Genomic DNA, 18,120 nt, shown 5'->3' on the forward strand with positions numbered 1-18,120 from the left:
GAATTTTTATTGCAAGTAAGTAGCAATATGGATAAATAAATTCATATAGAGCCTAATACACAAAGAAGTCGCAATTTCGACATAGTAAGCCTTAACAGCGGGAAGCTACGTCAAAATTCAGGGCATAAAATAACGAATATGTAAGTTTTTTTATCTGAAAAAGAAAAATATACAGTTGTAACATTTGTTTTGGCGGGAATAACCGCGCGTATACACTTCTCAGTTTTCATTAATAAATGCTTATTTCAGCCCTGACTACAGTGAGAGGAGTATATAATATGAATCTTCAGGAGGTATTCTGTGAGTTTGTGCGTGTAAACAGCGCCGTGAAGTCGACAGTGTGGCAGTTGTGTCTGTGTCTCTGTGGCGGAGTTGATAAAGTTTTTTGAGAGCAATATGGCGGCGCCCAGTCGGCGATGTGAACACTCACAAATAAACCGAGTTTCCTGAGGTCTACCTGCGCTATAATGTCTGCTGCATGACCCGGAACAGGGTGCAGAACGGCCGGAGGGGTTATTCACACCGTCAGTGTGAGTACAGCGGGTCTCTGTGAGGTGTAATATCGGTGTGTAGTGACAGTGAGAGAGAGAGAGAGTGATGGGATGATAGAGAGAGGTGCAGTGTGAGTGTGGACCTCGTGTTCGAAGCGAGCACCAGTCTTTCTCATTTTGGGGATTAGACTGTAATTTCGCTCATTAGCTCTATTAAAAATAGTCTGTCGGTATGTGGGTATCATAACTCTGTCTGTTAAAGCCAGTGTCCTCCAAGACAGCTAGCGCTAGCTAATTGCTAACGTCCCCAACGACCCTGTGTTTAATGCTGTTTAAAATGCTCAGGCTGATTCAGTGGTCCCAGGTTTCTTTATGATGTTGTCAATGTGTAGTGGATGAAGGCCCAGTTCAGCTTTCCAAGCCTTTAGGGCATTTCTGTGCTCTCTTAGAATATTTCATCTAATTCCAATTGTAATTTTCCAGTGGGGTTTTGAAATTAATGATTTTATCCAAATTATTATTTTCCTGAGCTCTGTTGGAATGGCACATAAAACTCTTCTGGATGAACAGATTCTGACAGACAGGGTTTCTTACATCATACACCTAATGAACCAATACCATCAGTTTGCAGGGTGGTGCTTTCTAGGTGCAGACACATGTAGGAAGTGTGGGTGAAGGTGGAGGCGGAGGCTAATTACATATTCATTAACCTGCACATTTTAAGGTGTTTTTATGGCTATAATCTATGATTGAATTTAAAGCTTTATCTGTAAACACAGCATATGGAGTCTTTTGAGATTTGCCACACATCCTCTCCTCCTTCTTGTCTTCCCTCTTATAAGGTCTTTGATTGGAGTTTTTAATATGGACATGACACCAACTAGAGGAGGTTTACCAAAGGACAGACGATACTCTCTGGATCTTTGACCTGTTTTTGATAAATGAATGAGAGTATCGTCACTGTCCAAAGAAAAATATGTTTCTCCAAAATAGTGACTTTAAAGGGAAAGTTAAAAAAAAAATACTTTTAAATGGAAGTCAATGTAAAAAGATTTTATTCCAATATTTTTGCCTAATTTCTATTGATTCATTCTTTATGAAATTGTAAATTCGAGGACAGCTGCTGTGTTGAGATGTAATAGTAAACAAAAAATAATCAACAAAAACGGAGATGATATAAATATAATGTGAATATTTGCATTATTTATTTATTTATTTATTATTTTTTTTTATCTTCAGACTGTTGCTGCTATAAACAGTGTGCACGACTAAACCAGCTGATATGGCAGTAGCTTCACTGCATGGGTGGGTCACTAGAGAGAGCAAGAGGGACATGAGAGAGAAGACAGCAAGGCTCGCTCCAAAATAAGTCAATTTGAGGCAGAAAACTAAACAGTAAAATATTGTATAATAATAAAGAAAAAAAAAAGAGTAAAGGAGTCATTCAAGTCTGTGTTTGCGCTTTTATTAAAAAAGAGAAAAAGTGATTATATATTTGCCCCCTTCAGAGTGTGTTCCCGCCTTGTGCCCAGTGATTCCGGGTAGGCTCTGGACCCACCGCGACCTGGAACTGGATAAGGGTTACAGAGAATGAATGAACGATTGCTTATTTATTTGTCTTATGTTACTCTTATGGGACTGTGTTAATATCCTTTACTTTAAATGTCTGCCTTAAATACATTCAGTTGAGGAGGAACATAGCTGTGTGTTTACAGAGTGTGTGTGTGTGTTCAAAGGTTCCTACTTTGAAAATTGATATTATTTACTGTTGAAACAATATAAAATTCTGTTTGTTTTTAATCAATGGACTATTTGAAGTTTGGATCTTTATTGGAAGTTTGTTTTTGTGCTTCTTTAACTTTAGCTTAATACCCTGGAACTAGAGAATGATAGCACCACTGTAACAGATACATGCATATTTTCATGTTCATACATATTTTACATAGAATATTTTTAGTTTCAGAAAGAGAAAAGGGCGGCCTGGTTGTGCAGTAGGTAGGTGTCGCAGTCACACAGCTCCAGGGACCTGGAGGTTCGATTCCCGCTCCGGGTGACTGTCTGTGAGGAGTGTGGTGTGTTCTCCCTGTGTCTGCGTGGGTTTCCTCCGGGTGACTGTCTGTGAGGAGTGTGGTGTGTTCTCCCTGTGTCTACGTGGGTGTCCTCCGGGTGACTGTCTGTGAGGAGTGTGGTGTGTTCTCCCTGTGTCTGTGTGGGTTTCCTCCAGGTGACTGTCTGTGAGGAGTGTGGTGTGTTCTCCCTGAGTCTGTGTGGGTTTCCTCCGGGTGACTGTCTGTGAGGAGTGTGGTGTGTTCTCCCTTTGTCTGTGTGGGTTTCCTCCGGGTGACTGTCTGTGAGGAGTGTGGTGTGTTCTCCCTGTGTCTGCGTGGGTTTCCTCCGGGTGACTGTCTGTGAGGAGTGTGGTGTGTTCTCCCTTTGTCTGTGTGGGTTTCCTCCGGGTGACTGTCTGTGAGGAGTGTGGTGTGTTCTCCCTGTGTCTGCGTGGGTTTCCTCCGGGTGACTGTCTGTGAGGAGTGTGGTGTGTTCTCCCTGTGTCTGCGTGGGTTTCCTCCGTGTGACTGTCTGTGAGGAGTGTGGTGTGTTCTCCCTGTGTCTGCGTGGGTTTCCTCCGGGTGACTGTCTGTGAGGAGTGTGGTGTGTTCTCCCTGTGTAGGTGCGAGTGAGTGTGTGTATCCAGGGTGTGTTCCCGCCTTGCGCCAAATGATTCCAGGTAGGCTCTGGACCCACCGCGACCCTGAACTGGAATAGCGCTTACAGATAATGAATGAATGAAAGAGAAAAGAAGAATCAGATCTCTGCTTAAATTCTATCAATATATGCAAGGAATCTCAAAAGGAAGTGTCAAGAATAATACAGATAATGTATGTGTGTGCTCACCTATAATGCACTGTATATTTCTCTTGCTGCCTGTCTATCTCTCTTTCACAAATGGACAACCTTGAACATAGCGCTGAGCTGAGACAGTGCTGAGACTCACGAAGCATGTGGGCGTTTGGTGCTACAAACCACTCTTCTCCTCGCTGCTCTTCAGTGCTGTTTCCTGTGGAAAAGCCTGTAGCACTCCATGTTCTTGGTCCTGTAAAGTGGTCAGTAGCCTGTGTAGGGTGTTTGGCTCTCAGCTCATACCGTATATAGAACCCAGCCAATCACTTCTTCAGCAGTGAAGAGCATTAATAGGGGCTTTGTCCTCTTTTTCTACCACAGTAACAGCTTCTACTCACCTGGAAAAGCTTTACACTTATAAATATTTCTAAGAGGATTTATCGATTTCACACAGGAGCATTAGTGAGGTCAGTTAACGACGTCGGATGATTAGTTCCGGATCACAAACACCACTCCAGCTCATCCCAGAGGTATTTCAGGGAGCTCCATCCCTCCAGAGATCGTAGTTCCACTACTTCACAGACCAGTCCTTTGGGGCTGATGCCTGGCATTGGGCGTGGTGACCTTGAGTCTGGTGTTGCACCTTAAATTGGACATGTCATATTTCGGGTCCCAAGAAAACGTCTGTGACCTACTTTGGGCAAAACATCACAAAGATCAAGCTCCCTGACTAAACAGCCCTGTTCAGAACGGCTGGTGTCAGCACCTGTTCCTTTAAATGATAACCAGCCGGCCACTGTTCACTGTTCTGCGGGTCTAGTGCTGTGATTGGATAGACTCAGTCGAGGGGGTGGGACAATTCTAAAGTCTCTGTGCTTGTTGTCAGAAGCAGAGCAGGTTACTGAGTTAGTGAGCCCACGTAAACAACCTGTTTTCACAGTGTTTATGTTGGTGGTCTCCGGATCTTCACATTTTAGATGATTTGTTTGATTAAAATCCACTGAAAGTAGCTGAATTCACTACGCTGTGCCTGGACGTAGTGGAGCTGAAGAGGAATATTAGATGCATGCTCTGTTTGATGTAAATACATGCACTGTGTGATCTGTTGATGAGTGAACCCCTACTTTTCCACTTCCCGTGTATGAAAACCTATTTTTATTTTTGTAGTTAACTTCTAGTTTCCAGGGTGAGAAAATAATCACCTTGCGCAATTTCATGTTGTCATAGTAACCGCAGTGATGGGCCTTGGTTTGGTGGCTATGGGTTTAATATGCTTTGTTTTGCAGTAGAAAATGTACAGTGTGTTAGGCCTATGTTCATCTGTTTGACTGGACCAGTTCCAGAAGGTGAGCCAAACATGACTAGGGCTGGGCAATTAAATCTAAGTTGACATTCAGAACTTCTAATTGATGTAATCTGGCCTATTTGATTTGTCTCTTAGTTCTGTTCATCCTATTTTTGTGTTAATACGGTTCCTATGGCAACCACTTTGCATTCGTGTACTGTCCCTTTAAAACCAAACTACTGTGCTGTAGTCACATGATTCCGCTCTGTCACATGGAAACAACACGGAGGAGAACCTAAACACAGAAGCCAACCGAGCCACTTGAGCAGCTCGGTACAATATTTACAGTACAAGCCTCATCAGTGAACTACTAGGCAAAAAATTAAAACAAAATAATCCTTCATTAGTCATAATCGAGGTAAAATGTTCAGTTATTCATGATATTGCTTTGTGGTCATATCGCCCGGCTCTTACCACAAGTTTAACCAAATATCCAAACCTTCCACTTCCCCTTCCCTGGTGTATGAGTATATTTAATGAGTTTGTACCTCCATAGATGTCCAAGGTCTCCATGCCCAATGTCATCACCACCTGACCTTGCTCCTGGCTGAACACAGTCAACTTCTCACATCAGTGTGTACTGTACAGCCTTCCCTGAAGAGTTAGTGTTTGTAGTAGAGCACTGACATGGAGAGTTCTAGCATTCAGACTACAGCCTTGTACACAGTATGTTCTTGTTCATACCAGAGCTATTCTTCTGTATTTAAATGTAGCTTAAATATCATAATATTGTCAGTGCTTTGGCTTCTTGGTAAGGTCTTTATAAATTTATTATTATTATTATTATAAAACCATTTAAAACCATTTGAAAAATAAAAGTAGGGCTGGACAGTAATTCAGTATCAATATATATCACAATATAAAATGTTTCAATAATAATATTATAATTTTTAAACATTCATTCATTCATTGTCTGTAAGCACGTATCCTGTTCAGGGTCGCGGTGGGTCCAGAGCCTACCCGGAATCACTGGGTGCAAGGCAGGAACACACCCTGGAGGGGGCGCCAGTCCTTCACAGGGTGACACACATATTCACTTACAGACTCTCACCTACAGACACTTTCAAGTCGCCAATCCACCAACATGTGTTTTCGGAGCGTGGGAGGAAACCCAGACTACCTTTTTCATTTAATTCTAGCTACTAATTTGAGGGATCAGTTTATTATTATTATTATTTTAGGCCTATATAATAGATTTCATAGTTCTAGTTAAATTGAGGAAATTATTTATCAAATTGAGAGAACCATTTGTGAAATAATATTCGGGAAAAAATAATACATCTCAGCATTAATACAAATGAATATGTTTGAAACACATGAATTATTGGAAGTTTTACAACTGTGGATTCAGAAAATCTGCAGTGGCCTTGTTTCATGGTCCAGGATTTAAAATGTACTTTAGAATGCTGAGGTTTGCGTCCTGGGCGTACGTTTACTGTGTGAGGAGTGCGTACTCTGGGCGTACGTTTACTGTGTGAGGAGTGCGTACTCTGGGCGTCTGTTTACTGTGTGAGGAGTGCGTACTCTGGGCGTACGTTTACTGTGTGAGGAGTGCGTACTCTGGGCGTACGTTTACTGTGTGAGGAGTGCGTACTCTGGGCGTACGTTTACTGTGTGAGGAGGTTGGTGTTTGAACAGTTGAACCTTGAAGTGAATGCTTTCATGAAAAAGTAGTGAAAGGCTGTGTTCTTCCTGCTCATTAAAATAATAAAACGAATTATCCCTTTTAACACACACACAGATAAGTATTCCTAGAGAGCAGCCTATGCTCGTGTGGTTTGTTTATGCCGGGATAATCTGCTGACTGCCCGATACTACACAGACAAATCAGCCCAGCTGTAATGGGGAATGCTGAATGGAGTTGAAGTGCGGAACCTGTTGTGAATGGTTTGGACATGAATATGCTGTTTGTACATGCCATAACCATTTTCTGCTCCATCCATTCTGCCACATGAAGGAGAACCTAAACACAGAGGCCGACCGAGCGACCTAACCATTTTCTGGTGTGATTTCTAACTCTGCCCGACCTAAAATCTCATTTTCTTGTGTCTCTCAGGGCTTGGATACAGATGACCATGTGCAGGCTTTCTGTGTGTACCCTGGGCATGGTGAGACAGGGGAGATGTCTGGGTTTTCTGGTGACCCCAGCCCTGCGACACCGCAGATCCATTGTCCGGAGTCTGTTCAGTGAGACTGGAGTGTGGGAGCGAGAATATAAAGCAGAGACGAGGCGGCGAGTTGAGCGGTGGTGGCATCCTCGCATTCAGAAGCTATGGCAGCAGGAAATGAAGGAGCAGGTGAGGCTGCCTGTGTTATGACTGTAAATGATTAAATTGGGACTTGGGGAAAAGGCTTAAAAGGTTGGAGCTTGTGAATTAAAAGTCTAATAGGCTGGTAGGTTTTGGTTGAAGTCCAGCAGTGGCACTGAGGGGCATAAAAACAACTCCAGCGGCTCTGCTGTGTCTGATCCACTTGCACCAGCACAACACACACTAACACACCACCACCTACAGAGCTGAGAATGATCCTGGGGGTCCTGACCATTGAAGAACAAGGTGAATGGCATTGTTCTCTAATTGTAGAACTGCAGAGTGCTCCTGTTTGGTCAGTGGAGCTGAGAGAAAGGACAGTGAGTGGAGAAACAAATATAGCATTTCATTTTGGCTGATCAGTGAACTGTAGGTTATTGAGAGAGTTTTTTGATGGCTTTACTGTTCCAGGAAGTGTTTAAAGCCAGTATCGGAACATAAGAGACAGACATTCTTTAGAACTAGTTATTTTGTGACCTTATTCAGTTCTGAAAACGATATTCAGGTTGGGTTTTGTTACAGATGCTCAGTAAAGACTACTACACCGTGCACCGACCGGCCTCAGTGCATTCTGCTCTCTCTTTTCACAGAGTTTCACATCTCTGTCGCTTCAGCCTGGATACAGTATGATGTCAAGGCTACAGTATGAAAGATGTGGGTTCGGCTCCATGGAAACCTTTAACTGGGTATAAGACGGTGTGAATGCATCTGGCCCACTGACCCTTATAAGACTTAGCTTCCTGGTGTCATTATGTGGAGCATGATGAAGTGTCTAAACTCATAGAAATCTCTTTCTCAGTGCTATGTAGACAATGTTCTAAGGCTTTTTCTTGCTTTTAGTTTTTTCAGTTAAGGTGTAGAGCACAGCTGTAGTATGTATATATAAAATAAGGTCAAGTGACTGTTTGGTGTGTGTGTGTGTGTTTATCACAGACCATACAGTGCAGGAGAATGTTAGCAATGGACAGTGAATGTAATTTTAAAAAGAAACTTAAAGCTAAATTTAAAACATTTCATATTTCATTCGGTGCAGTGTAAAAGTTGCTGTTCCTCAGTTCTTCAGGGCAGTGCCTTGACATAAAATGCTTTGTTCTTTAGCAGTCAGTGCATGTGCACATTAATTTGGGGCACTCATTTTTTGTGGTCAACAAACAGTCTAAAAACATGGGATAAAACGAGTCATTCTGATTTTATGCTGCATCATACATACAGTGCAGGTAGTCTATGATTGTCCTGCTTCCTCGTCTGAGTGTCCAATCACAGCACTGGACCTACGGTAATGTGAGAGCACAAAGACTAGATTAAGCAGAGCAAATCAAACGCACCGAGCACATAGAAATAATAGCACTGAGTTAAACTGGGGAAAACTGTTGACTGACAGAGATCACATTTCGCCCCACATCTTTCTGCCCATCTGGCGTCTGGCAGCTGATGTGACAGTTCTGGGCAGTTTACATTCTTCTCTTGTATTTACATTTTTAAGAGTCTGGTATAGCACCACTGTTGGGTACATGCTGTGATGTTTTAAACTATTTTACAGTCACAACTGTTAGAAGATGCAGAGAAAGAAATACAGACAGAGTTGCTAAGAAATAAAACAAAAAGACAGGAGCTAAAAAAAGGCAGCCAGGTGTGTGGAGGAAGAAATGTGCACTGGCCTTCAGAGACGATAAATGGCTTTTCAGGTTTTGCATTCATTATCCCTTTTAAATTCACCTGCAGATGCCTGAGAATAACTTCTTTAACGAGACAGTGGGGAAATATAGTGAATGAATCAGAGGAAACATTTGCTAAACCCGGAATTTAACTAAGTCAACCATTCTGCATTTAGCCCCATGTGTGTTCGTCTGGATGTTGTCAGTATACGCATTTTAAAGGAGCACTAGGTAAGATTTGGGCCATGTTATGAAATAAATCACTTGTTTAGAGCATGCACACATTAATTTGGGGATCTGGAGCCCTCCAGTAAAACAGAAATAATATCCCTAAAAACATGGGATTAAACGAGTCGTTCTGATTTTGTGCTGCGCCTTCAAAATGCCTGAATTGTCTGAAAAAGCAAAAACGAGAACTGAGAAGAAAGAAAACGGCTAAAACCCAGAGCTTCTGCTCCTCGCTCGTCACTGCTGTGCGCTCAGATCAGGTAAACAGTGAGTGCCTTATTATCTTTTAAAGGAACGGATGCTGAATCGCAGCTGTGGCCTTTGATCCTAGTGGGAGTTTGACCAAAGCAGGTCACAGATTTCATGATGACCCCAGAACCATGTTTGCTTGTGGAAAAGGGGTTCATACTGTAAAAGGGTTTCATTAATTTATTATCTGTAAGCGCTTATCCAGTTCCGGGTCGCGGTGGGTCCGGAGCCTACTCGGAATCACTGGGTGCAAGGCGGGAATACACCCTGGAGGGGACTCCAGTCCTTCGCAGTGTGACACTCACTCACACGCTCACACCTAAGGACAGTTCTGAGTCATCAATCCACCTACCAACGTGTGTTTTTGGACTGTGGGAGGAAACCGGAGCACCCGGAGGAAACCCACGCAGACACAGGGAGAACACACCACACTCCTCACAGACAGTCACCCGGAGGAAACCCACGCAGACACAGGGAGAACACACCACACTCCTCACAGACAGTCACCCGGAGGAAACCCACGCAGACACAGGGAGAACACACCACACTCCTCACAGACAGTCACCTGGAGGAAACCCACGCAGACACAGGGAGAACACACCACACTCCTCACAGACAGTCACCCGGAGGAAACCCACGCAGACACAGGGAGAACACACCAAACTCCTCTCAGACAGTCACACGGAGCGGGACTCGAACCCACAACCCCAAGGCCCTAAATGAACTTAACAATCAAATATCATGTATTGATTGGTGAAATTGGTGATGACTAATTATTGGGGAGAAAATTCATCCAAATGCATCCAGATGTTTCTCAACATCTCTTTTAAAGAGTTATGCCCACTAGTGTACTGACACATGCATTCAACTGAAAATGTTTGTATAATCTCCAAGAAAAGCAGTGTCACTAGACTGAGATGCTCTGAAGCGGCTGTGCTCATCATGCTCAAGGCCAAGTGTGGGCTACAGGGGTGTAACCTACTTTTTTCCAACTTAACAGATCTAATTGCACTTTTCCAAGGCATGGTGCGCTCATAAAAACTGTCACTGGGGTGGTACCCCTCAGGGAAACATATTCTGTACCTTTAATTATGGAAATATTGTATTATAATTGTAGATTTTATAATTGTGTTGATTTTATGCGTCCCATTTTATCTCCAGGACCTATATTATGTTGTTGTGTCTTACACAGTTCTATAATGAAACATTACAAATACTCCGCTCTCCTTCTGGAGAAGACAATGTAATGCAACTTTAGGGAACACAACTGCATTTTAACACCACAGCTGTACCTTTTAAAAGTACAGTTTGTACCCTTAATGACCAATAAAGTACCAATAAAGTGGCAGGTGTAGTCTACGTACAGAGTGTACCACAACAATGGCAGCAGTAATGTTAGAGTTAATCCAAAATGTATTACATAACATGTTATATACATTTCCCCAATGTATGTTCATGTACTGTCCCTTTAAAACACACTACCATGCTGTAGTCACATGATTCTCCTCCTATTGGCAACATGGCGGAGAACCTAAACGCAGAGGGCAACCGAGCAACTCAAGCAACTTGTACCAAAGCAAAACACAACATCTGTTGTTTGGACGTGTTGCGTTGTGACTATAATTAAGACACTGAACAAAAAAGAAGTCAATTGTAAACGCTGAGAAAACGTTTTTAGCGACCAAAGCACAATCACACAAACACTGCTCAGAAAACGAGAGAGGAACAAGCTCCCAGCAACGTTAGAAAAGTATCCCAGCTTTAATACGGGAGTGGGTTTACAGTACTAGCCTCGTCACTGCACTACAAGAGTCAGTAATACAGAGACAAAATTAATTATGAAATTGATTTGCGCTCATATCGCTCAGCACTGAGTAACGTTACGCGTTGTTTACTCATCGTGTGTTCACGTGTTGTTGTTTGGGACTGAACACAGCATTTTTCGTTCCTTGTTGCAACGTCCAGCTCTTGCTGCATTCTTTCATCAGTCACAGATCCAGGGAGCGTTTGAACCTCTTCAAAAATACAATTTTACAAGCTGTCACTGTGATTCAGAGAAAAGCCAATGGAGATATTACAGAGAGTGAGTTTGTGCTGGATTTCTGCGTTTCATCATAAACTGACGGGTCTCTCTGACCAGCTCTCTGCAAGGTTTACATGTCTGCATTTAGTCCCTCGGCTCGCTCGCTTGGAACAGAATCAGATTCTAGGAACCAAAGCATAAAACAGACAAAAAAAAACCAAAACACTACGTTTATTCTGATTCCAAACGGAAAGGAGTGGCATCATCGGATGAGAAAGAAAGCTCCTCCGTGGTGGTGATCTGTTCCTTTAAGGGGATTTCCATTGTCTAAAAATAATCTGACACTTGAAGCATGATGAGGCCATTTCAGAACCTCTTTAACTCTGCTCCCATGTGTGAGACAGCGGTGGTCTAATTAATTAATTAAAAACACTTTTTTCATATCCAGGGGTGTGTGGGGTTGCCTGCTGGGACGGTGAGTTGACTGTGAGGGATCTGTGTGTGTTACCAGACTCTTCCAGGTCCTGATTTGACCCCTGTTTGCTTTGCATGTTGAAGGAACAGTTTTGCTAGAGTCATGTTCTTTATTCAGACCCCGAGCCCTCAGCTCACCTCAGTTGTACGAGTGTCTCACACACAGCATGTGTGTGTGTGTGTGTGTGTGAATTTAGGGCACAGCTTCCTGCAGGCTTGGTCTGGAGCCCTTGCCTTGTTACTTTGGCAGCCTGTGAATAATTCAAGCCTCTCTTGACCTGATCTGATTAATGCTTCCCGGACCGGCGGCCTTCTTCAAGACCTTATGAATCATTAAAAGTCAGAAACCCAAGTGTGTGTGGGTGTGTGGAGGCATAGCAGTGGCTGTGGCACATCTGCCAGACTCTATTTTGCAGGTCAGCTGTAAAGATCTGCTGGACCTTTATGATTTCACAGAGGACAGAATGTCCCTGACCTTAGAATCCTTTGTGGTAGGAACAGGTCTCCGCTGAGTAAGCCTTGGTATTAGGTTATAACTTAATCATAGCCATGTCAAGAACACTTACAGCGTATCAGTGTACCAGAGCGTCACACACACCTGTGGAAAATCTCACCCACCCGCCCAGTCACTCACTCGCTCTCTCACACACTCACACACACATGTGGAGAGTTCCACACACTCACCCTGTAACTCACACACACCTGTTAACAATTTCAAAAACTCTCTCTCTCTCTCTCTCTCACAAACACACACACACACACTCATGTGGAGAGTTCCACACACTCACCCTGTAACTCTCACACACCTGTGAACAATTTCACAAACTCTCTCTCTCTCACACACACACACACACACACCTGTGGACAGTTTCACACACTCACCCAGTAACTCACACACTCACTCAGTAACTCACACACACCTGTGGACAGTTTCACACACTCACCCTGTAACTCACACACTCACCCAGTAACTCACACACACCTGTGGACAGTTTCACACACTCACCCTGTAACTCTCACACACACCCTGTAACTCTCACACACTCACCCTGTAACTCTCACACACACCCTGTAACTCTCACACACACCCTGTAACTCTCACACACCTGTGGACAGTTTCACACACACCCTGTAACTCACACACTCACCCAGTAACTCACACACTCACCCAGTAACTCTCACACACCTGTGGACAGTTTCACACACACCCTGTAACTCTCACACTCACCCAGTAACTCACACACTCACCCAGTAACTCACACACTCACCCAGTAACTCACACACTCACCCAGTAACTCACACACACCTGTGGACAGTTTCACACACTCACCCAGTAACTCACACACTCACCCAGTAACTCACACACGCACCCAGTAACTCACACACACCTGTGGACAGTTTCACACACTCACCCAGTAACTCATACACTCACCCAGTAACTCACACACACCTGTGGACAGTTTCACACTCACCCAGTAACTCTCACACTCACCCTGTAACTCTCACACTCACCCAGTAACTCACACACTCACCCAGTAACTCACACACTCACCCAGTAACTCACACACACCTGTGGACAGTTTCACACACTCACCCTGTAACTCACACACACCTGTGGACAGTTTCACACACTCACCCTGTAACTCTCACACACACCCTGTAACTCTCACACACCTGTGGACAGTTTCACACACTCACCCTGTGACTCACACACACCTGTGGACAGTTTCACACACTCACCCAGTAACTCTCACACACCTGTGGACAGTTTCACACACTCACCCTGTAACTCACACACACCTGTGGACAGTTTCACACACTCACCCTGTAACTCACACACACCTGTGGACAGTTTCATACACTCACCCTGTAACTCACACACACACCCTGTAACTCACACTCACCCTGTAACTCACACACTCACCCTGTAACTCACACACACCTGTGGACAGTTTCACACACACACCCTGTAACTCACACTCACCCTGTAACTCACACACTCACCCTGTAACTCACACACACCTGTGGACAGTTTCACACACTCACCCTGTAACTCACACCTAAAAACAGTTTTCCATGTCCACCTACCAGTGTTAGTTTTTGGACTGTGGAAGAAAATTGAGCACCTGGAGGAAACCTACGCAGATACTACAAGAACACACCACTCTCTTCACAATGAAAGGAAGCAGGGATTGAACCCACCGCCCCAGGACCCTGCAGCTGTGTGTCTTACAGTGCCTTGCACTGTGAAGAAAAGGGTTTGTCTGCACTGCTTTGAGCCAAGTTCATTAAATACACTGACCGAACCCGTGAATGACTCAGTGTTTTAATCTCTCTGAATGAGGCCAGTTCTGTTGCTTGTTTCAACGTGAAATCATTTTGAAATCACCATTTTTACACGGCACATAATTAGATGACCAATTAGCATCAAGACTTACCTGTATGTAGACAACGTGACAACAGAGTAAAGCGCTGAGGACATTAATGGTAGGTTTTGCATTTAATGATGGAAAAGACTTGTTAAGTCTGCTTTGTGTGCTCTTGAATGTGGTCATTTAAAAGGCTTCTCTATAATTTTCTTCGTTTCACGGTATAGAAAATACAGCTTCTACTGGCTGACGGTCAATTTAACTCTGTTTCCCAAGTAAGAACCAGGAGGGTTTTCTCTGTTGATGCAGCATGGCATGTGAATAATCAGAAAAGGACTTTATTTCATCTTGACATTTTTAAAGTGAAACTGAAATATTAATCAGCAGCTGTGATTTTTACCAGCGACCTACGTTACTCATAGTTCTAAATTGTAACAGAGATGTTTTCATCCTGAAAATGAGGGTGTGCTGGTTTTCCTGACCAACTGACCACTTGCAGAACTCTTCTAGATGTCAGCCAACATGCTTGTAGCAGAGCACTAACTGCTTTATCTGTTGAGCTAGTAAAAGGATAGTAATAATGCTGGTATTGTTGTGTGTTGAGGGGAAAAGGAGGGCCATCTTACCCACCCAGAGTTACTTACTTAAACCCTCAGCCTTGAACTTCCTTGGCATCAATTTAAATAAAGGGCTTTAATCGCAATGCCTACAACTGTGGGGAACTGCAGTTCTCTCTGGTTTGTTTACGCTCAGAAGCTGCTCCTTTTAAGGTGGAGTTTGAATGTTTGAAGAGAAAAATGCAACTTTTGTGAGTGGAAGATGTTTAACTTTTCTGTACGATTTTATTTACTGTTTGATTTACCACAGAAACTCGTTTGCAACATGAGCTGTTCTGTTTTATAGCACTCACGTTCTGTGTTTACTTTCATGCAGTTAGCGCTGTCCCAAATTTAGAGTGGATTCCTAGCTATAATTTGAAACAGCAAAAATAAGTTAATTTTATCCACCTATGGAGCAGGAATAAAGCAATTTCCTCATCTCTTCAAGATTTTCAACGGTTGGAGTCTCTCTTTGCTCTGTTTCTCTGCTGTGAGCAGAGGGAGAAAAAGCCTAGCGTGTCTGATGAGCCACTTTGTTTTTCTTTTACTCGTTTAATGATATATGTTCAGATATTTTATCAAAAGTGTTTTTTTGGTTACAATTGTACACGTTTCCTTTAAATGTACCCTTTTCATTTAAGAAGTTTCATTTCATCAAGTGTCCACTGGATTTTATATTAACATTAATTTCTGATTAATTCCAGGTTCCAAAAGGTTCCCAAACAAGTGGAGTCTATTGTGAAATCTAGACATTTAAAAAATATGCTTATGTTATTTCTTTTCTCTCTTGATGTTTAGAGCCCCCAGAAGAAGAAGTTTTATGTCCTCTCCATGTTTCCGTACCCTTCTGGTCGCCTGCACATGGGCCATGTGAGGGTCTACACCATCAGCGACACCATCGCCCACTTTCAGCGGATGAGGGGTCATAAGGTAATTGCACAGAGAACGTCTCTGTTTCTCGGTGCTGATTCTCACACACACAAACACACTGTGTCTGTTTCTCTCTTCACCTGCCTACACACACTCTCCACTGTCAGGCTTCTGTCCTGTGAAGCTCTTTGCTCCTGGTCTCCTGTTTGAATTCCGGTTCGTAGTCACAGGCATCTGAATAAAAGGGAAGTTATAAAAACACATTTCTAATTATGCCTCCAACTTAACTGATGAAAAGAGTTCACAGGCTGCACTGCAGCATACCTCACCCTCTCTTTCTTTCAGTTCTCATTCTCCTTAATGGAAAGTACACTGATGTATATAATGTTCTTCATAGTTCCAGGATGTAAACAATCTCTGTTTACACTTCATTTTAGAGAAATGAACCGGATCAGAAATGTTCACAGTAGTGGGAACAGGAACCATACTATCTCTGGTTCCTACCACATGATTCAGAGCTGTGTGAACATTTCAAATCCTATATTTTCAAACATATTAGAATCAGTTTTTCTGTGTTCACATTACAAGCCTAATTAATCAATTCAGATTGTTTGTTCAGATCTGATTTGACTCTCTTGAGAGTTCACATTCATAAATGTAAGTGACCCCAGTAAACAATTATCCGTTGAAATAACGTAGTGACTGCCGTCTAATCAACGTTCTCTTAAGGTTGAAAATGAAAGTTGAAAAGACGTCCAAACACAGACATTGAAAAGACGACTATTAGATGTATTTTGGACGTCCATTGACGTTATTAATTGGTCCCAAAATAAATTACTTGTATAAAACGCATTTTGGACGTCCACTGACGTTATCGATTGGTCACCACTTAACTAACTTATTAAGATGGATTTTGGACGTCCATTGACGTTTAAACTATGTCCTTGACGGACACTACTTTTAGACCTTTTTTGAACGTCCAGGGACGTTCCTTGTTTACTGGGATCACTATCCTGTAATGTCTGAAACACATCGAACTTGTGAGACGACTCAATTGGAAAAACAGACAAGCAAATAGCTCATGGGTGCATCGCATTTTACTCGGGAGGAGAGCGGATAGCTAATCTACATAGTTAATTAGGACTAGAAGGCGGGGAAATATGTCAGAAATATGCTTTTACTGCTGCACCCAGAGATTGGCTGAATCTTAAAAGTCTCTCTCCACCCTACGTAGTGCAAAATGTAAATAATAAAGCTTCACAACTTGTGGAACTAGTGTCCTGTCTAGGGTCTAGGTGTAGGAAGTTAATTTTATAATCTGTGAAGTGCACTATAAAGTGAGCATGGTACTATGTGTATGAGCCTGATGGTCAGTCCCATTCTAAAGCTGATTAAGATATCAGCAACCTCGGAAGACTGGTTTTGGATAGGAAATAAAAAGTCTGTATTGTTTTTAGGACACTGCAAGCACAGACTCCTTTCGCCATCACTGTAGAGACAGCTGTAGTCTGTAATTTTCTCCGCAGCAGACGATTTCTCATCAGACCGCTCCTGAGTAGCTTTGTTTTGAAAACCAGTGGAGTACATCTTTAATTTTCTTTCTTTAAGCCCACCCCTCCCTCTTTCTCACTTCATTGCTTATCCTGTTTTTCCCGGTGTGCCCTTTGAATCATCCCATCACCCTTCGCTGTCCTTTCCGTGACCAATGCTTCTGGTCTGAGAGACAGGCAGCAGCTGCTGGGTGTTGTAAACACAGCGTTTAGTGGAGGTGAGGATTTAATGGGCCTTGACCAAGTGCTGGCACAGACTGAGTGGCTGCAGCGGCGCCCTGCCTCTGACTGAATTGAAACTGACAGGGTTCAGTCAGGTTTTCTTATCATGAGAGGTTAGAGAGGGGTGAAAATAGAAGAGTGAAAATGGCCATATCACTCGATAAACTTGATCTTGTGCATTAGAGGCATTATGCCATGGTGGCGGTTGGCCTAGGCTTAGGGGATAGGGCCAAACATCTTATGAGAGTGTGTTGTTTTAACAGTATGTTGGTGATGGTAGGGAGTTCAGTTCTTTACCTGGGCAAACATGACACACTATACTAATAAGAGCCCCTGGGAAAGACGCCTAACAGTACATTCTCCTGTTCTACCTCTGTCATGTTTAAACTGTAATTACTGTAGGTATAGAGCCTCAGACAACTTCTGGATTTTAGTTATCTTATGCATTACCTACTGCATTATTTGCAATTCTTGTTGTAAATTATGGTTATTTTGTGGAAGAGTGTGTGGGTGTCAGAGTTGGGGGCACAGGGAAGGCATGGCACAATATTTATGAAAATATTCGAGAACAGAGCTAATCAAACAAGAAATGTTTAAATACATAGTAAATAAAGCAAGTAGTTTCTCTAAATTTCTCTAAACACAAAATAACACTTTTAATGACTACTGCAGTCTCAGAATTGTCCAACCCGTGAATTAGAATCACAGGCAGCAAAGTAGTGCAACAGGTAGCGTCACTGTCTCACAGCTCCAGGGTTCTATCAGGAGTTTGGTGTGTTCTCCCAGTGTCCACGCAGGTGTCCTCCATGTGCTCTGGCTTCCTCCCACAGTCCAAAAACACATGTTGGTAAGTGGACTGGTGACTCAAAAGTGTCCATAGGTGTGAGTGTCTGTT

The 18,120-nt window shown here is 42.9% G+C and overlaps 1 protein-coding gene across 1 annotated transcript in view; it reads left to right on the forward strand.

Annotated features, from left to right (window-relative positions):
* Window positions 1–326: 326 nt before the first annotated feature.
* lars2 (leucyl-tRNA synthetase 2, mitochondrial) overlaps window positions 327–18,120 on the forward strand; it is a 101,481-nt gene continuing 83,687 nt past the window's right edge. Inside the window, exons 1-3 of the mRNA XM_066683995.1 lie at window positions 327–530; window positions 6,734–6,974; window positions 15,382–15,513. Coding sequence (XP_066540092.1) covers window positions 6,747–6,974; window positions 15,382–15,513 — 360 coding nt within the window. The 5' untranslated portion in view covers window positions 327–530; window positions 6,734–6,746. The remainder of the gene's footprint in view (window positions 531–6,733; window positions 6,975–15,381; window positions 15,514–18,120) is intronic.

This window comes from Hoplias malabaricus, chromosome 10 (genome assembly GCF_029633855.1).
Source record: "Hoplias malabaricus isolate fHopMal1 chromosome 10, fHopMal1.hap1, whole genome shotgun sequence".
NCBI lineage: Eukaryota > Metazoa > Chordata > Actinopteri > Characiformes > Erythrinidae > Hoplias > Hoplias malabaricus.